At 44.2% G+C, this 20,808-nt stretch overlaps 1 protein-coding gene across 3 annotated transcripts in view; it reads right to left on the bottom strand.

Annotated features, from left to right (window-relative positions):
* The window catches only part of EFCAB6 (EF-hand calcium binding domain 6), a 229,542-nt gene that overhangs the window by 147,365 nt on the left and 61,369 nt on the right, over positions 1-20,808 (bottom strand). For all 3 annotated transcript variants that reach the window (XM_044227789.1, XM_044227791.1, XM_044227790.1), the window contains exons 8-10: positions 16,641-16,777; positions 12,436-12,548; positions 2,959-3,083 (exon numbers count right to left, since the gene is read on the bottom strand). In XM_044227789.1, coding sequence (XP_044083724.1) covers positions 2,959-3,083; positions 12,436-12,548; positions 16,641-16,777 — 375 coding nt within the window. The remainder of the gene's footprint in view (positions 1-2,958; positions 3,084-12,435; positions 12,549-16,640; positions 16,778-20,808) is intronic.

Below are 20,808 nucleotides of genomic sequence, written 5' to 3'. Positions count from 1 at the left end.
ATATCATTACAGGGGCTAATAAATTTAGAAACAGCAAGCGTAAGAGACAAGGCTGAAATTCAAATGAATAATAAAGAAATGGCTCAAAAGACTGTCACTGAAGGCAGAGGAAAAAGACAAAAGCATTGGATCGAGTTGGGAGCAGGTGGCAGCCGTCAAGGGTAGACCAAGATGGCCGGTGGGAGGAGAGCTGGGAACAGCATGGAGGGAACGGAGGATGCAGGGAGCGCAGAAGGGAAGGCGGGAAGGCGGGAAGGAGGGAAGGAGGGAAGGAGGGAAGGAGGGAAGGTGGGGGAAGATTTTAGCGACACAGAAAAAGTTTTCTGCAAATGAAGGGAGGACTGACTCTGTCCATCAAAAGAACACCCTGTGATCCAGAAAACTTTGACAAAATGCTTAAGGTCAGTACAGCTCAGTTTCACTTTTTAATTTCAAGGAGCCAAAACAACAACAAAAACCACCCCTAAACCCAAACCCAAAACTTTAGGCATCACCTTGTAGGTGACTTAGGGAATCACCTACAAGGGGAAAAAATATCTGCTGCCTCCAGGCTTCTTCTCCAGAGCACCCAGTGCCAGAAGACAATGGAATGATGCTTACAACATTCTGAAGGAGAGAAAGGAAGATAGAAGAATTATATCCAGCCACGTTGTTCTAGTAGGAAAGTCAGAAGCAGAGTCTCAAATATGAAAAAACAGAGGGAATAAAGTACCCATGAGCCTTTCTTAAGGAAATTACTTGACGGTGAAATCCAGCCAGCCCAGAAATAAATCAAAATAATGAACTCTGAAAGGGATTAACTATGGTAAGCACTGGAATGTAGTGATGTGCACTGAAACCACGCAAATACGAAACGAAGACAAGACAACTTAGGGGAATTATAGGAACAGAATGGAGTGTTAATATCATTGTAAACCCTGACTAAGAATAAAACAGAAACAACGAAACTTGTGAGGTGGGGGGCTGAGGGGGCCACAGGAAGTGAGAGCCCGCCCCGCGCTCCCTATAATCGAAAGATCCTTCACAAACACCATCATTTCTGCAATTCTTAATGGCTTTCTTAATCTCCTTTCTTGTCTTGAAGTCCCTTTTGGGACCTAATATCTCTTGTGGTAAAGAAATATTTACCAAAGTGCACATCTATCTTCAGCTTCACTTGAAGCTGGACTTGACAAGAACTTGGACTTAAACTTGGCCCCAGGCCCAACGGGCAGGGTAACTTTGAACTGGTCATTAAACCCCTCCATGCCTCAGTTTCCTCAAGCTGAAGCCAGGATGGTTAAGAGTGCCTTCACGGAGCTGCTGGAAGGCTGAGGAGGGAAATACCCAACAAGGCCCGGCACGCGGGAGGCTCCACAGAAGGGTTCATTACGCGGGGGCCACGTCTCCTTTACCTCTGGTAAATTCAAAGACACCTAAATTAAATATGTCTTATTTGTAAAAAGGAGCATGATTCCCTTCTTATAAAATTATTTCTATCCATGTATCCACCCACCCAGCCACCGAGGCAGCCGTCCTTCTATATATACGAATAAAGACAGACCTAGAATTATGTTCGCCAAATGTTGCCTTTGATTATTTCTGGGTAGTGGATTTTGAATAATTTATACTTTCTTCTTTGTACTTTTCAGAATTGCTTACTTTTTTGGTAGTGCTAATGCATTTTGTAATGGTTCTGTTTTTATGAAAACAATAAATTTATTAACAACAATAACAGAAAACAAGTTTTACTAATTTACCAACACAATATTACATACACTCACTTCTCCAACACCTTGATCAACACTGGTTTTTGTTCATTTTTTTCCTCATTGACGTTTTTCTCCAGAAAATTCTATATTCATTGTTAAAAGTTCTACGTACCTTTGGAATATTTATGATTTTTCTCTTGTTTATGTGGCACATATTTTGTCAAGTTTCCCATTTGCTTACACAAAGTTTTGCTGTGCAAAAGCTTTTCATTTTAATATAATCAGATGTATCAGTCTTTTTCTTTATGGTTTTCGGGCTTTACATCACGCTTAAAAGGAAGTCTCAATTTCAAGATTAAAAAATTTTCACACACATTTTTAAATCTAATAGTGGATATATATAGAATTTGCTTCGGTGTGAAGACTGTAAGGTTACAAACTTTTCCCCCAAATGGCTGCCTCGTGAATTATCCAAATTACTGAGTGAGCCACTCCCCAGATCCACCACACTGTACGGGAAGGCCTGATATCATATGCTAAACTCACACATAGAGACCAATCCATTACCTACTAGTAGTTGGTAAGATAGTGCCATAGTGTCTTAAATATTATACCTTTATAATTTTTAAAAGCTTTTATTTTTAAGTAATCTCCACACTCAGTGTGGGGCTCAACTTATAACCCTGAGATCAAGAGATGAGTACTCTACCTCCTGAACCAGCCAGGCACCCCTATAAATTGTTTTTTATGTGGTACTGCAAGTCCTTTCCCATAACTTTTCAAAAGAAAATATAAACACATATATTACATATATGTATATGCATATATACATCCATATATGGGTGTGTGTATATTAGATAGATCTGCATACATCCAGATAGATATGGATACACCTTATATCCAGATATAAGGAGAGCAGATATGAATGCTGAATCTTCCTATCCAAAAAAAGAGCTCTTCATTTATTCAAGTTTTCCTTTATTTTACTCAATAAAGTTGTCTCGTGTCCTTAGAGCAGTCTTGAATATTTCTTACCACATTTGGTATGTGAGTAATACAGAGGAGACGCTTAAGAACCAGACTCTCACCCCCTCTACTATTGCCAAAGGACTGTCATCAGGACTTGAAGGAGGCCTCAGGGTTGGGGAGGTGGAAGGAGGATCGAAGCAAATTTTAGAAATAACGTCAAGACCCAACGGTTTTCCACAGCTGTCAATTTCCTCCGTTCACACTGTAGAGAACCCTGGCATGAGGGAGACACTCTTACCTCTTGGCAAAAGGTCCTCTCAATTTCTTCTAAGGAGCGGTTTTTCCAGACATTTTCCGAGGAAGCAGAGCTGTGCAGGCACTCCTCTTTGGAATTCTTGACTGGCTGATTGTTCCATGAGATCTCTGTTAAAACAAAAGAGCTTCCTCTTATTCATGTTGCCAAAGGTACGTTTAAATATCCAGGGTTCCCTTTTCATCCTAACCTGTCCAGTAAAAAGTAGGACCAGAATGGATCAAAAGCATGAGAAGCCATGTAATAAATGGTATTGAAATAACTGGCTGAACAAGTTGGAAAAAAATGTGAATCAACCTGCTATCTTGTGCTAGGATAAACCTTAGATAGAGTAAAAAGTACACCAAGTGAAATAATAAAACCATGAAAGCAGTAGAAGAAAATTAAGATGGATATTACATAGCATACAATCTCTGTGCGCAGTCTTTCCAAGGGACACATTATAGCCCCAAATCATTTATATAATGGATAGGTCTGATGGTACAAATATTTATTTTTTGTTTGGTTAAAAACACACATACACAAATCACAATGAAAGAAAAACAAGTGAGAAAAACTGTAGGTTAATTACCATGATGCATGAGTAGCTCTTATGAATCAATCAGATAAGTACTCACAGAACAATAGACTAAGGTTATAAACAGGTAATTCACACGAAAAGAACTAAAAAACACAACAGATGTATGAAACAGTACTCAAACTCACTGGTAATTGTAAGTCTAACAAAAACAAGTTAATTTTTTTCCACTTGTCAAAGAAGCATGGATACAAGGGAATGATAAAGAAATTGGTTCTGGCTTATGTATAGAAAACCTGGGACCTAAACACTCTGAAATCTCCTAGAATTTTACACAAATGGAATTATAGGACTACTCAACAGACGTATATGGGTACAGGTATTTTCTGCACTGTTTAAAGATTTTTAAAAATTGAAACAATTCAAATGCCCATTAATAGAGGATTGGTTTTATAACTTATGGCTCATCAAGCCTCTAAAATACCACAGACATTAAAAACAAAGGTGCCTGTCTAAATTAACAGGCATGGAAAATTTTCCTTGATATGTATTGTTTCATGATTGAAAGAAAGGATGACTAGCATAATTTAATTTTCATTCTAATACATATGTTGTGTATTTGCAGGTCTACCCATCCACCTACACCCACCCATCCATCCATCTACCCAGCCATGCAGCAGAAAATAAATCGGGGAGGACAATACATCAAAAAGAACACAGTGGTAGGATTCAGGTGGAAGGAATCCGGGGATTGTTATTCGTGTTTTTTGCGGTTTCTGCCTTTTTTGCAGCCAGCTTGTATTACTTTTATAATAAAAGAGAATAAAATAAATCTAAAATATAGCCGTTTTCTTTCTCAAAGTCGACTGCAAAGAATCACAAATGGTTTCCCAGATTTATTTCCTAAAATGTCTGCAAATAAGCTTCACTCAAATTAAGCACACTTACGACGACTCAGCTGCAGTTAACAAACTGCCAGTCCTCTGGAATTCCGTTTCCTACCTCAAAAAACAACGGGGAAAAAAAAGAAGAAGAAGAAAAGAAAAGAAAAGCAAGAAAGAAAAAAGTAAAAGAAAAACAGCTTTCCCCGGTGGATCCCGCTGGCTGTATAATGAAATACAAAGGCAGAACTTGGTCTGAAATTCTGTGGCCTTGGTGGGCCAGGCATTTGAAACTGGCATCTCCAAACACACACACGAGAGACTCATCCAGTGACGGGGAAGCGAACCCACAGAACTGGGCTCTGACTCAGTTGAGGCCGTGGAGCCCAGTTTTCTGACCCCGCATATTATGTGTTTCACTCTGCCGCACTGATGCGCTAACAGCGGTACACGGGGACACACGGCACGCTGAGGGAAACCCGTTCTTGCTCCGTAAACATCAGGCCTCGGGGAGCTCATGTCCAGGGACCCGTGTCATTAAATCCGCTACCCTAGACTGGCTACAGAACTCACCCATGCCTTGTTCAAGGGTGTGTCTTGTCATAGTCATGCCAGGCCTCACCCATCAGCCCGGCTTAATAATTCCTGCCACCTGCTAATTTCCCCCAAAGGGTCTGTGCTGATGTGAACTGGGGAGAGAGGAAATCCAAAGGTGACATGTGCACCTATGTAGGTCATCGGTGCACGGAAGGAACCCCACCTCCCAATGTCATTTCTTCAGGTGCCAGATAGCTAGTGCTTTTGACAAGCAAGATGATGGCTTATTAGGAACATAAACACAGCAAAGCCAGAAACATGAAAAATGAACAGGAAACATTGTTCTATGTATTTAGAAAAGTCAAAAGTTGCGGTCCCTGCAAATATTCAACCTAGAGTCTCTCTGACATGGGTAAAAACAGCATCAAATTCACCAACAGCTCCTGGTAATGAGTCCCTGTAGAACACATTTTCCCCAAAAAGGAACTGACATGAGCAGATCGTATCCTTATCATTCATAGTCCGTAGACAAAAGAAAAGCAGGAGGGTCATATGAGAAGTAGAATCAGATATAAAGTGGTATGTGGAATTACGTGCTTACTTAAGAAAATGAAATTTTGGGGAAAAAATAGGGGACATTTATTTTTTAAGATATTATTTATTTATTTTTAAGAGAAAGAAAGAGCAAACGTTGAGTGGCCAGGGGAGGGTCAGGAAACGAGAAGATTCCACACTGAGCGTGGAGCCTGATGCAGGACTTGGTCTCATGACCCTGAGATCATGACCTGAGCCGAAGTCAAGGGTCGGACGCTTAATGTCCCGGGGACATATACTTTAAAATTATTGCTCTCTTGAGAATATCTTCTCCAAATCACCATATAGGAAACGAGTATTACTAAAACATAGTTTTTCTGTCCATGTGCTTCAGGGTTGGAGTGCCAAGAGAAGAACTTCTCAGTGGAAGCTCTGATGTCAGATCCAGAAACTGTGCAAACAGTACGAAGGTGAGGGGCACGCACTCTGGATCCGCTCACGGACTCTGCAACCTTCCGTCACCAGCTGTTCAGGCCTGTGCTTTTGGGTCCCCACTGCAAGAAGAAATGGACAGAAATGCCACAGAGTTGCCAAGAGGATTGACGTTGTGATGAGTGCATAAGGCCTGGTACTCACCAACACTCAGTACATATTAGCTACCTATTGATTGATGAGAAAGATCTCAAGTGATCTTTCATTTCAGGAGAACAGTATCAATCAGGGAGAACAGTATCAATCAGGGAGAACAGTACCAATCAGAGCTAGAAAAACTCTTAAATTGGATGACAGGGCTCTGAAGCAAATCAGAAATAAAATTGTCTCAGAAACAAAGACTGAACTAAAATGAATACAAGAGCAAACAAACAACACTAAGGAGGGTGAAAAAGAAAAAAATTGCATCAAGTAAACAAAAAAGGAAAAAGGTAGGATGGAATGCTTGAAGAAAGTTACAGTCTAAAAAAGAAGACAGGAAAAGAAATCCAGGATACATGTAAAAGGTATCATTGGGAAGAAAATTTAACTATGGAATGGTTCAGATGCTAAAAATTACAATTCCAGAAGTCTTCCTGAAATAAAAGACTCAAACCTGCCAATTCAAATAGCATACAGATCCTTACAGAATCAATCACAAGTGTCCAATATCATGACTCATTCTAGCAAAATTACTGGGTTTTAAATAAAAAGAAAAAAATTACCTGGATATCTGAACAAAACGACCAAGTCTCTAATAAGGGAAATAAAGTCAGACTGTCATCAAACTTTTCTTCAGCAAAACTTTAAGTCACCATGCAATGGGTAAAAATACTTAAGATCCTGGGGCGCCTGGGTGGCTCAGTTGGTTCAGCAACTGCCTTCAGCTCAGGTCATGATCTTGAAGTCCCGGGATCGAGTCCTGCATCAGGATCCCTGCTTGGTGGGGAGTATGCTTCTCCCTCTGTCCCTCCCCCTTCTCTTGATCTCTCTCTCTCAAATAAATAAATAAAATCTTTTGAAAAAAAATTTAAGATCCTTAAGGAATGAAAATCTGAACCAAGGATTTTATATCCATAATGATTTTTGTTGTTTTTTATTTGTTTTAAACATTTTTATATAAATTCAATTAGTTAACATATAATGTATTATTAGTTTCACAGGTACAGGCATGTGATTCTTCAGTCTTCTAGAACACCCAGTGCTCATTCCGTCCCATGCCCTCCTTAACACCATCACCCAGTTACCCCAGTAACCCTCCAGTAACCCTCAGTTTGTTTCCTCTGATGAAGAGGGTTTTTTTTAAGTTTTTATTTATTTATTTGACAGAGATCACAAGTAGGCAGAGAGGCAGGCAGAGAGAGAGAGGGAGAGGGAAGCAGGCTCCCCGCCAAGCTGAGAGCCCGATGTGGGACTTGAACTCAGGACCCTGAGATCATGACCTGAGCCAAAGGCAGCAGTTTAACCCACTGAGCCACCCAGGCGCCCCTGATGAAGAGTTTTTTATGGTTTGTCTCCCTCTCTGGTTTCATCTTGTTTCATTTTTTCCTCCCTTCCCCTATGATCCTCTGTTTTGTTTCTGAAATTCCACACGTGAGTAAAGCCGTATGATAATTGTCTTTCTCTAGTGGACTTATTTCACTTAGCATAATACCCTCCAGTTCTATCCACGTCATTGCAAATGGCAAGATTCCATTTTTTATGGCTGTGTAATATTCCACTGTGTGTGTGTGCGTGTGTGTGTGTGTGTGTGTGTGTATATATATACACATACATCTTCTTTATCCCTTCATCCGTCAATGGACCTCTGGGCTCTTTCCACAGTTTGGCTACTGTGGACATTGCTGCCATGAACACTGGGGGCAGGTGCCCCTTCGGATCACTAAATTCAGACAAACTGATTTTTTTAACTGTACAGGCCACATACAGACTATCATGAACATGTAAGAGATCAAAGGATGTCATTTTCATGAGCACGTCACAAGGAATCTACCAGAGGACAAGCCTCAAATAACCTAAATGACAAGGGAAACCAAGCACGTGAGCAGAATGGGATAAAGGTTCTCGCTCCTAATGTGGCAGTTATATGGAAGCCAAGTCCACACAGAAAGACCTACTTCCTTACTTACACAGAGAGAAATCAGAAGATGAATCGAAAGCCTAAAAGGACCTGTGACCTATTCCATATAATGGCACTGTCTTCTTCGTTTGATAGATACCCTGAGCAACCTGTCTGCCGCATTCCTTGGCTTTTTCCAAAATAGTTTAGTAAGGTGGGGATTCAAATTAGCCAACCCACAGTCCAGATGAAAGAATTTCCATGATAAGTCAACCCAGAAGGGATATGCTGATACTGTCATATCCAGACTTTGGGGCTGAGGATTTTGAGCTGATGGGATGGAAATGGGGAGGGGAGGGGAGGGACCGGCAGGTGCCTGGGATTCCTCCTTCCCCACCACACACCAGTAAACAGACCTCTGTGTGAATATAATGCAGCCCGAAGCCCCAAATTACTACAGCTGACCCCCGAACAGCATTAGGGTTAGTGGTGCCAAAACCTGCACAGTCAAGACCTGCATATAGCTTTTGACTCCCCCAAATTCAACTACTAATTGCAATAAGAACTTAGGCAAACACTGCAGGAACAGGAATATACAGAATAACCAGATATAAATCTCGTATTGAATCAAATTGACCATGTGTTTCATTGTGAGATGCATCATTATTTTATGTATCCCTAACGAACAGAAAAGTTGCCAATTACTGACAAGAAAATGGAAAAAAAAATGAGAGTTCCATGTTGGAACTGAAACTATTATACAACTTTTCCTACTTAACAATTCCTAGTGACATAAGCAAAAATTAGAAAAATCAGTGGCACCTGGGTGGCTCAGTGGGTTAAAGCCTCTGCCTTTGGCTCAGGTCATGATCCCAGGGTCCTGGGATCAAGTCCCTCACCAGGCTCTCTGCTTTGCAGGGAGCCTGCTTCCTCCTCCTCTCTCTCTCTCTCTGCCTGCCTCTCTTCCTACTTGTGATCTTAGTCTGTCAAACAAATAAAATCTTTAAAAAAAAAAAAGAAAAGAAAAAAGAAAAATTAGAAAGTAAAAATGGGAATAAGTAAAAATAAGTAAGTAAATAAGTGAATAAATAGGTAAATAAGTAAAAATTGGGAAAAAATCTACCAGTGTAGACTGAGGCAAGAAGAAACTATTAATTTAGGCAGCCAGAAAGTTCTACTTCCAATTATAGTGGATTGGCCCATATTGAACCTATCCTTTCAGCAGATAACAATTATAAACTCTGGCCAAAATATAAACAAAAAGCTATCTGACAGCAATAGATGGCAACTGACATCAACCTGAGTCCAAGCTTGAAAAAACAGAGAAACACTTGACTGCATTTCTCGTTAGTTCTGGCTTTTTGCCTGAGGGCAGGTCTCAGCCAAACCGATGCTAAGTGGATAGAATCTGGATATAAACCCAGGGTCCTGTTGGCTTTAGGAAACAGAAAACAGAGTTCAGAATTATACAGCAGCTGGAAAATAAGAAAGTAAGGAAAACCCCAAAAAGAAAAGCACAGAGGAGGACTTCTAATATCTGTGCATAATTTCTGCCAGGATCTTGGGTTAACCCCCCCCCCCCAATAGGACTTGTACAGCATACAATAAGACACCTAGCTAAGGCTAAAATAGCACAACAAAGATTTCAAGTGTGAAAGCCCTCGGGGTATGTGGGGTGGGGGGAGGACAAAGGGCTTGAGTCCAGGCAAATCAACTGGCTGCTAAGACAAATGCTTAAATTCCTCAGAGGCACAAAACAGAATGCACAGTCTCTACTATGCAAGATTTACTCTACGCAGGATAAATTCCAAAACTGTGAGACAGGGGAAAGACAAAACAAAACAAAACAGGAACCTGTGATCCCCGTTCAAGAAAAAAACAAAACAAAACAAAATAAGGAGCAATAAAGACCAGACTCTGAGATGATCTAAATGTTGGAACTAGCAGATGAAAACTTTAAAACATTTAAGAGTTTAAATTTCAAAGTGTTTGAGAATATAAAGGAAAATATACTCTTAATGAGCGAACAGATAGAAAATCTCAGCAGAGCAAGAGAAGCTGCATTCTGTCTCTATAGTGTGTATAAAAGCACACCGTGTAACAGCAATATACCAAAAGATAGGAAAGACGAATTGGAAATACTGATGGTAAAGTTCTTATACTTCATGAGAATTAGTATAATACTATTTGAAGGTAGACTAATTAATTAACAATGCATAATAGAATAAAAAGTATCCATTAACACAATGTTCTTTTTTTTTAAGGTTTTATTTATTTGACAGACAGAGATCACAAGTAGGCAGAGAGGCAGGCAGAGAGAGGGGAAGCAGGCTCCCCACTGAGCTGAGAGCCTAATGCGGAGCTCCATCCCAGGACTCTGAGATCATGACCTGAGCCAAAGTCAGAGGCTTAACCCACTGAGCCACCTAGGCACCCCTACCCAATGTTCTTGAAATTATGAAAACTACTGGAAAAGTGTCGAGGGCTGGTATAGGTGCACTGGGAAGAAAGGAGAGTATCGTAATACAAAAGGCAAAGATCCCATCTTGGATAAAATGTAAAAGGTACATACTACTTTACAGAACATTTTATTGAGAATACACGTTCAGTAAAACAAGATGATAAAACAACAGAACGAGAGGGGAAAGTAATATAGTAGACCAAAGGGAAGGCCATGATAGAAGTAATAAATAAAATAGAAATAGCATGGAATAAAATTGACCTTGGCAAGAATCAAATTACAGGTACAGATTAAAGACATGAGATGATCATTGTGACCTCAGAGGAAAAGATCAGAGAGAGTATAGTGCTTTGAGATCATTTGATGCAGAAGACAAATACAACCCAACATAAGGATAATTTGTATCACTGAAGTTAAAGATCAGAAAATTGAAACCAAAGGTTTATTCAAAGATATATAATATTCCTGAAAAATCTTGAAATGAAAAAAATAATTGGATCTGCCGATTAAAAATACACTGTACTTTGGAAAACATACCGAAAGCACAGCAGCAAGACCTAGCCTAGCTATGTTTCTGAAATTCAGGGACAAATAATTCTTTGGGGAAGCCAGCTAAAAAAAAAGCACACCCCCAGTAAGAAAATTAGGCAAGCCTCAGGCTTCTCCATAGCCAGACTCAGTATCAAAGACCGTGGGTCTAAGTCTCTGACGTTTGGAAATGGGAAAGTGTGACCCACGGATATTGATTCCAGCCAAGACGTATTCAAGACTTCATTTCCATTTCTACTTGTTTTTTTTTTAAGATTTTATTTATTTACTTGACAGAGAGATAGAAAGCACAAGCAGGGGAGCAGAAGGCAGAGGAAGAGGGAGAAGAAGGCTCTCCGTGGAGTGGGAAGCCCGATGCGGGGCTCGATCCCAGGACTCTGGGATCATGACCTGAGCTGAAAGCAGCTGCTTAACCCATTGAGCCACCCAGGCGCCCCAATTTCTATGCTTTTTTCATACTCAAGGAAAAAGGAAAAGTAGAAAAGTAGAAACTTACATAAAATAGCATCTATATGAACCCATTTTTACAAATGTCTTTCTTCCTCTCTGTCTCTCCCTCTCGGGCATTTTAACAGTCTGCTTTGGAATTAAACAGTTCAAATATCAACTCCACCAAAAACACACTGCATGACTTTGAGGACTTCATTTAGCACCCTTGAGTCCACATTTTCTCATCTGAGAAACGGGACAATAATACCCAACTCACAAAGTTGCTGAGTGTACAAAGTACAAAAGTACAAAGGTACTGAGAGAAATCAAAATTAAAATTAAAGCTTATAAAGTGTCTATAAAAACATAATAAATAAATGCTTTTTATTATTATATTCTTTATTATATTTTTTATGTGACTTATTTTATGCCTTACCTGTCCTGTTTTTTAAAAAATACACACACATACACCCGAATGCACATACTCCTTAAAGATACAATATGTTACTGGGCTTTGAACCCAAGGAAGGGACTAGTGGCCTGGCTTCACATTTACGTCTAATACAATGCAGAAACTATACAGCTACTCACCCTTTTATATAAAGATTTTTCCCATCACAAAAGGAGTAACAGGTTCATTATACAAATTTGTGAATATAGAAGCAGCAGAAAAAAGAACCAAACAACAACCCAGCCACACATCACTTAAAGACAATCTGTATTCTAGAATTCCTTTCCCATCATTTACTGATACCCCGCGTACACTTGCCGTGTGACCATTAACTTCACGGAAATCATCGCTCGTAGCTGCACATTTTACCAGGTGCATGTGCTGTGACTCACAGAATCCTTCTCCTGTGGTTAGACATTTATGTTATTCTTCTAAATAACAATGCCATGGCTATCTTTGTGCATAAGGCAGTTTCCGTATTTGAAAGTACTTCCTCAGAACAGATTCAGAGAAGAGGGATTATCATGCCAAAGGACACTGAAGTCTTTAGCTATATGCTTATAAAACGCTCACCTTGACTTTCCCCAGAATACCTAAGATTCAAGTCGTTATTCATACTGAGGTTCCTCAAAAAAACGTTATAATCCACTGCGGTGTCCTTACCAATGTTGTAATGTTGTGCAAACCTGGAAGAGAAATGCTCTTTGGTAATCAGAAATTATGAGACAGAGAATCTGAAATGAAGCAAGGTCTCCTTGAACACCGGGGCTGGTATTCATTTTACTGTGTTTCTAGCTAGAGCTGAAATTCCAAAGTGAACCCCAGGAAGCATTACTGCAAGACGAAAACACACGGACCCTGCGGAGATCGCTGTACTTGGCCTACCGATGCCCGCGTTATATTCCAGTGGTACAGACATGTCTCAGGTCCCGGTTTTCTTCCTTCTCTGGCAAGAGGAAGGGGCGGCCAGGGTTCAGGCTGCACGTGGACAGCAAAAGCGGGTCCCGCCTGCCTTTAATAATTACGGGGCAATGATCTGGACCCTGAGTCGGTTAGCAGAAAGCCTCCATAACCAGAAACAGCTAGAGCTAGGGGCAGGGAAGAACACAGCCCACCCTCTTGACCAAACACCGCATATCACAGAGACAAACTGAGGCCCAGTTCACTGTGTCAGGGGCAAAACTTCCCTTGAGGCATTCTATCATTTCCACAGAGAGAAAAGAACATTATTCAAACACATAACCAGGGCGCCTGGGTGGTTCAGTCAGCTAAGCATCTATGTTCGGCTCACGTCATGATCCTAGAGTCCTGGGATCAAGCCCCGCATCAGGCTCCCGGCTCAGTAGAAAGTCTGCTTCTCCCTCTCCCTCCGTCCCTCCCCCCGTTCATGCTCTCCCTCACTCTCTCTCTCTCTCTCACACGCCCACACACTCTCTCAAAGAAATAAAATATTTTTAAAAACCAAAAAAAAAACCCCACTTAACCAGTGTCTCTCCCTAAAATATACTGAGATACTCTTTTTTTAAAGTTCAGATAAATAATGTTTGGGTTTTTTTTTTCTTCTTAAGATGAATTTTCTATTATTCAAATCTGCCACTTGATAAATGGTTTTCTAGATGATTTCTGCATTATTACATTTATAAAAAATTGACAGTTTTTAAATGTTTGGTTATATTATCTCCATATGTGTTGGTTTCTATAATTACCTAATTTCATGCTGCTTTCTAAAAATTTAGTAATTATCACTTAAAGTATTTGTTATTTTTCTGTTTTCCAAATTTAACAAAGAGTAATGTCATGTATTCATTTCGATGCATACCTTTTTTTTTTCCACTTTGATGAATCTTGTCTATTGTTCTAATAAGAAAAATTATCTGGAGACAGGATAGCTGCCAGATGCTCAGGCTCAAACTCCCCAAATAGCCGTATCTTTCATCCACACTCTCTGTCTTGTGAAAATAAGGCCGTAGGCTCGGGGACCCAGGAGGCTGACCTCCTGTGCTCCTTCCTGTTTGGGCTGCCATCCCATGGAAAGCTTTGGCTTCTCTGCTGCTCCAGCAACATGTCCAGATCCTGATAAAAATCTCATCACCAACTTCCCCGTTCTCTATAAAAATTCAGCTTTCCTTCAGACTTCTCTCTCCTCCAAGAGAATCCTGACCTCTCCTAACACCCACCCCAGCCACCTTCATAATACCGGCCACATAGTCATTGAGGACACACAGACAGAATCCCATGGTAATATTTCCTACAGATAAAATGTCAAAAATTTAAGCCTCAGTACTGCCCAGACGTGCAGTATCCCATAGGCTTTTTTATAGGAATAAAGGCAGGGGAGGCTGCATCGTTCCTGGGATGAAAGGGCTAGGGCCGTTTTCCCAGAGCCTTGCGCTCAGGGCAGGAGAGGCCACACACCTGCACAGACCTGCAGGCAAGTTGGTCATGCAGGAAGGCCAACTGTAGGGGACATAGGGAATGACACCCATGGACCCGTAAACCTCTCCAGCATCCCCACCTACAACCAGCCGTGGGCTTCACTGGTCGGCTCAGGCAGCCAGCTGACCCTCGGTGAGTCTGTCAGCTTTTCAGGCTGCTCGCCCGTTATTTTATCGGGATTCAAATACTTCAGTCTGCAAGGCAACCGAGGGTAGGCTGTGAGAGGTGGGAAAGGAAAAGCAAAAGCAAAACCCAACAGGTCTCAGGGCGGTGTGATTAAATATAAAACCGGCGATGATTTTCTCTCTCACCTCTTCTCCATACACGCTGCGTGGTGTTCTGCTGCCCAAAGAGAACTGTTTTCCCAGGAGTAAAGCGCATTCCTGGCATGTCCGTGACTGTGACGGTCACTGCGAGACGAGCACCTACTCTGTGCCCGGCGCATCACAGGCCCACTGTGCGCCTCACGGGGAATCCTAGCGCCAGCCGTGCAAAGGGGGCTCCTCGGCCTCCACTTCTTTAAGAGGAAGCGGGCTCTCAGAGAGGCCCAGGAGCCTCCGGAGGTCCTAGACCCGGGAAGGGCGCCCACAGACCTGACCCCTGGCATGCCCGACTCTACAGGCCAGGCAGGCATTTGCCGCCACCCTGAGAGGCAGAGGCTGGTGTTCAAGAGAAGGCTGTTTCTGATAAAAGAAAGGATTCAAAAATGCATTGTTTCCTGCTCAAAAACTAAAAAGGCCAAGTTAATACTGAAGCATCTTCTCAAGGAACGTGTATATTCTTGAGCCTCAATAAAGAAAAGCATTAAAGCAATCGAAGAAATGGTCTACTTTTGATCTTCTACGTTTCTGTTCTAAAGAAAAGCAATTCCATTATGTTAAGTTTCTCAAGCCTTATCATGAAAACAGTATTGTTGCCGAGGCTTAACAAAAAATCTCAAATAAAAATTTGTGGAGTTCTTTATTATTCGATACTTACGAGATGGGGAAACAGACAGTAACATTTTTTATAGATTTACTAGGTTGGAGACTGCAGTGCCAAACACAAGGTTTATTGTCAAATAAAACACTGTTTTGTTTTTTGATGGCCTGTTTTAGAAGAGTGTTGCTTCTGTTCTATAATTGCGTGCACAAAATTATTTAATTTGTTTTGTTTGGATCTTATTCTGGACACTTTCCCAGTCGGAAAGATATAAAAATTAAAACATCTATTATGTCCTTTTATATTCTGAGGTGGGTTATAAAGAGGAAGAAAGAAGAAAATATTCAAAAGACCAGGAAATACGTATTTTTTTTAAAAAGTCACCTTGTTTCTCAGCCCCCACGATGCCCAGGCCATGGCCACATGCCCCCTACGCCTGCCGGCCACAGGAGCGACTTCCTGCACTCCTTCCAGAAGCAATGTCGTCTGTATGACACCGTGTGAGCGCAGCCACCTGTGTCATCGGGATTTATAACTGCGGTGTGATGTGAAACTCCTTGGCTCAGAGTGAAATAATAAGGCTCGGTACGTCTGTTAACAGCCTGGGGGATACTTAGAAAGTGGGGGGAAGGCAGGAAGAGGAAGAGAGTCTATTGGCCAAGCATCACAGAAATGAAGTTAAACGTGGGCCCCCTTCTAGTGGCTTCCATTCAAAGCCCAGGCAGCCACAGAAGACAAATCTTTGGCTTCTTCTAAGTGATCTGGAGTTTATTGGATGCTCAAAAAAACTAAACAAAACAACAAAAAGACGAAGCCCAGGCAGATTTTCACACGCTGCCCTCACACGAGGAGCAGGTTGGAGGGGTGGGGAGGGCTTTCGAAAGCCATGAAACAGCTAAACATTTAGTTATTCACTGTCCCCCTGCTGCAGTGTCCCCTGGACCCCAGGAACAACTGTCCTCATGGGGAAAGTTAAGTTTCTGTTATTATATCAGGAGGGAGAGCCAACAGGGAACACATCGACCAAGGAATAATCCCTGAAATTTGTTCTTCTCTATCCCCGGGCTTTGAGTCAACATCAACTGTGAACTGGAAACACGGGGGACGGCGGGCGTGGAGCCAACCAGGGAAGGAGAGACAACCGGTGATGGATTACTGAAATAATCCAGATGTGTTCTGATCTGCAGGCCAGATGACTGCCACCCTGGGGACTCTCAGAATCCGAATCATTAGCTCTCGGATCTGCACATTCGAGGAGAGCTCCACCAACAGAGAAGACGTGCCTGGAGCGCCTCTTTTAAACAGTCAAGACAGAGCCGGGGGAGGGGGTGATGTCTGGTCCCAGTGCACCTGCCAGGCCCCACTTTGAAACTGGGCTAAGTTCTACTGAGCCACCTCTCCCCAGATCTCCACTCACTTACTTTCTGTATTCGTCACTTTTCATCTTCAAACAGAAGGTCTCCAGAACTTTCCTCAGCTCACAGGGCTGGATCAGACCAGTCTTGTTAACATCAATGAGCTTCAAGGCTTTGATAACAGTTTTAATGTTTTTGAAAATCTGTGTAGGAAAAAGTGATTTCGGAGAAGTCAAAAAAGACCCTGTGTTAAAAACCAAAATGGTCATTTAAAAAAAAAATGTGAACATTTTTAAGTACTTCTTGTAAAATAAATGTTTTCAAAGACTCACAGTTGCAGGTATTGCAAAATGATATGTCTATGGAAAAAAGAATACTTTGCACTTATTGAATGTTTGTAAAGCCATTTTCTCTGTAAATGGTCTCAGTAAGTTTTTAAAAAGTCTTTCTGATCTAAAGCAGTAAGTCTCATACACGATTCATTCCCTTTTAAAGCCCTGTGAAAATTCTTTTTTTGTTGTTGATTGGTGCTTAAAAACTATAGTTCAGGCGGGGCTGAACTCGGACGATCTTCATTTTTCCACAGCTACATGCATGTTTTTACTAGGAGCTGCAAAACAGTACTGTACCCTTTCAACCCCTGAATTAAAAAAAAAAAAAGAATTGTAGAAAAGTTGCCTAGATGTCTTTCCCAAATTCAGCAAGGGCATATTTATTGGGCACACAAACATGAAAGGCATTTGGATGAGCCAAATGGGGATGTGGGGATTCAGAGTGCTAAGCTATGTCCTTACACCAAAGCTACTGGTACTTACAGGACAGGAACTTCGCCAGGCCTCACGGGTGCTAAGCACGGAGCTATGTGATCAAATCCCCCCAACCCACAGGAAGGAAGTATCCCCCCCACCCCCGTTGTTAGATCAAACTGAGGCTCAAGGACGTAGCGTCCCTTGTCACCTGCACGGACAGCGATGATACCAGGATTCTAACGCAAACCCACCCTTTAGCCACAGTACTGGAGGAGGAAACAAGACATAAAATAAATATTCGTGAAGCCGAGCTGTGGGAATGAGAGCCAGGCAACACGGAGAGCACAGAGCTGGAGGCCTTCACAGAAGGGAACGGGCACTTCCAGCCTGAGTCATCCAGGAGGCTTCCTGCAGGAGGAGGCATCTGAGCTGAGGGGTGGCTAGGGCAGGACAGGAGCGCATTCTGCATGGTGGAACGTGACAGCTGGGGACGGGACTGTGGATGAAAAGTGATGCAGGACGGCACAGTGGGGCCTTGCCAGGTCTGATTCTGCTGCCCTGAGCTAGATCAAGTCCTCCCCAGTCTAGAATCGGGTGATCAGTGCCTCTCAAGGAATAGGTTTGGGGAAAACACTAAGAGGAGCAGGTTGTTGTTTTTTCTTGTTATTAACACCCCTGTCTTCCTCAGCACTTCCTCTGCCAGCTCCCCTCACTGGACTCTGACTGAGGAGGAACCCCCGGCAGCCTGCTCCTGGGGTGGCTGCCCGCGCTCTCACCCCGAGGAACCGCGAAGCTGGAGGGAGGGCGGCCACTGCTCCCTCTTCTTCCTGGCTGCTTGGACCTGAGTCCCAGGCCCTCCTGGCTGGGCTGTGAGGGCCTGACATGCCGCCCCTACTTTGGGGACCATGCAGAGTTCCCCACAGACGACCTCTGAGCCCAGGTCTCTCAGCTCCCCGTCCTCCGCTCAGCCAGACGTCACCTCTCCCCGCTCAGACTCCACACCATGTCATCCCCAACGACTGCCACCCTCTAAAATCAAGCCCCATGCTCCAACCACCCCCCACCCTCCGGCCGCCTCGCTCGAGTGCAGGACCCCGCAGCCTTCTCCCCAGCAGGGCTCCTACCTGCCACTCAGCTCCTGGGCACAGCTCCCTGTCGCTCCCTCCCAACCACCCCGTCCCTGTAGTCACCACTGCGTATGTGCCCCTCTGCCCGCCTCAGCCCTGCGAAGCCTGCTCCCAGGTTCAGCCAGCTCAGCGCCTTTTCCAAGCATCTGATGTGACCCATTCGAAGCTCTCCTGGGTCCCCTCACCCGAGGGCGCTGTGTGTTCCCGCTTTGCTGTGTTAGTGCCTCGCCACGCCCACCCCGAATCTGTCTACCCCCTCCCTGCTCCTAACCTCCCTTCCCATCCCCTCTCCCTCCCACCACTGACAGCCATTTACAGGAAAGACAGAAATGGCCGTAAGGTGACACAGCCAATGGCCTGGTCCTCCCCAGCATCCGTTGGGACTCCAAACCCATGGGAGGGGCCTCCCCTCCTGGGTCATGATGCTGCCTACCAGACACTCCTGACCCCATCCCCACAGCCACGCTGCCTCACTCACATCTCCCCACAAGCTGCGACCCTCCAGGCCCCACACATTGGGTCCTGGCTGGCAGCTCTCCTACCTCATCTCCCCCACTGCGTTCCCCCCACGCTGCTCGCTGCTTTGGGGCCACACACCAGCCCCTCCACTGTTCCTCCTCAGTGCCGGGCTCCTGCCTCAAGGCTTTTGCCTTTGCCGTTCTTTGCGCCTAGAACATTCTTTCCTGGATACCCACTGCCTCACTCCCTCACTTCATCCAGATCTCGGCGCACCTGTCATCTTATCAGAAAGACCTTCCTGACCACAAGGGTAAGTTAGGGCCCCACCCCCCAACCCCCACACTCTGATCCTCATCTTCCCAGTACTTCTCACCAACTGATTTCATGCTCATCTTGACTGTCCATCTGACTCTCCCGCGGGAATGTCAGCTCCAGGAGCTGGGTTCAGAGCTTTGGCTCTGGGGTCTGGCTCAGTAACTGTCTGAGTGAATGAATGAATCTCTCTTCTTTTGGGGAGAAGGCCACACCCTGAGGAACCTTTGCTATCCCCCCTCAGGGCCGATCCTGGATGTAAGAATGCCTCGGTCGACCATCGATGGAATAATGATTCTAACAGTATCATCCTTGAACAACTATCAGTGGAATGTCTGTTCTGTGCAAAGCCCCATGCTAAATTCTAGACACATCTCCCACGGCTACCAACCGGGGAGCGCTGGCTGAAACCATCTTACTCTCCCACCCTGGGAATACCCAGCGAGGAGGAGGGGGCATGGCGTCCACGGCGGCGAGGCGGGCTCCCGGGTGTCCTCCCTCAGCCCAGCGGCTTTGTCTCAAAGAGCAGAGCCGTGGCCGCCAAGCGCCCTTGCCCGGCGGTCACCCAGGACCCACGGCACCTTGTCTGCTGCCAAATCCCGATTCACCTCTTCTGGTGAAACAGAGGACACGAGGCGATGCGCTTTTTTAAAGCCCCGAAGCAGCCCATATGGGTCTCCAGCGCGGAAAGCCAGGAAGCAGCGAGTCTGGCACAGAACTCACACCCACCAGAGGTATATGTCTCCAAGTTTCTGATCATTTGTCACACTGAAGTTTGGCAAGATCTGAATTGAGCTGCAGATGGCGGGGCTTATCGAAGGCGGGCGAGTTAGGGCCACGGTGTACAAGGCTTGTCCTGTCCGTGACAGGAGAGAAGAGGAAAGCACACGGAGCCAAGTGGCTGGGGGACAAGAGGGACTGTGTCCCTGCCCCATCCCATTTCCCTGTTCCCTGGAAAAGGGAGGAGAGGCAGGAGACGACAAGGTAAAGACAGAAAAATAGGATGGCGTGGGCAGCCTCTAGCTCCTTTCTAGGCCAGCGAGACGTGTGCCATTTTGGTAGAAGTGGGACTCGTCTGTATTAAGAGCCACTGTCTCTGAGCCTCCTGCTTACCCCCCACGCCAGCTCCAAATCCCACACTCTCGCCCCCTCCCACAGTCCCTGGGCTCCAGCCACAAGGAACTGCCCAAATTCACAAGCACGGCAGGCTCTCCCGCCTATGCTGGAAAGTTCTCACCAGGCTTGCGAAGCCCTCCTTGATCTGACCCTCCCCCTACCTCTCGACCCCACCCCTGCTTCCCTCCCCTAGTCTCTCTGCTCCGGCTGCCAGGCCTCCTGGTTCTCTCTCCCCCATACCACGCACGCTCACCCTTCAAGACTTGCATCTCCGATCTCTTCCTCCCGACAGCTCCCTCCTGGCCTTCATTCAGGTCTGTCACACTCCACCTGCTCCCCACCGAGGGAGGTGTGCACAAAAGCTCGCTCTCATCTCTTCCTGACCCCTCACTTCCTCTTAGTGTTCGTCTTTGCCTGGACCACTTCACGTTTCTTTATCTGTTGCAGGCCGGGCCTGTTGCCCGGGGCCCT

Source organism: Neovison vison, chromosome 12, assembly GCF_020171115.1.
Source record: "Neovison vison isolate M4711 chromosome 12, ASM_NN_V1, whole genome shotgun sequence".
Lineage (NCBI taxonomy): Eukaryota > Metazoa > Chordata > Mammalia > Carnivora > Mustelidae > Neogale > Neogale vison.
This window is presented reverse-complemented; position numbering and strand designations above follow the sequence as displayed.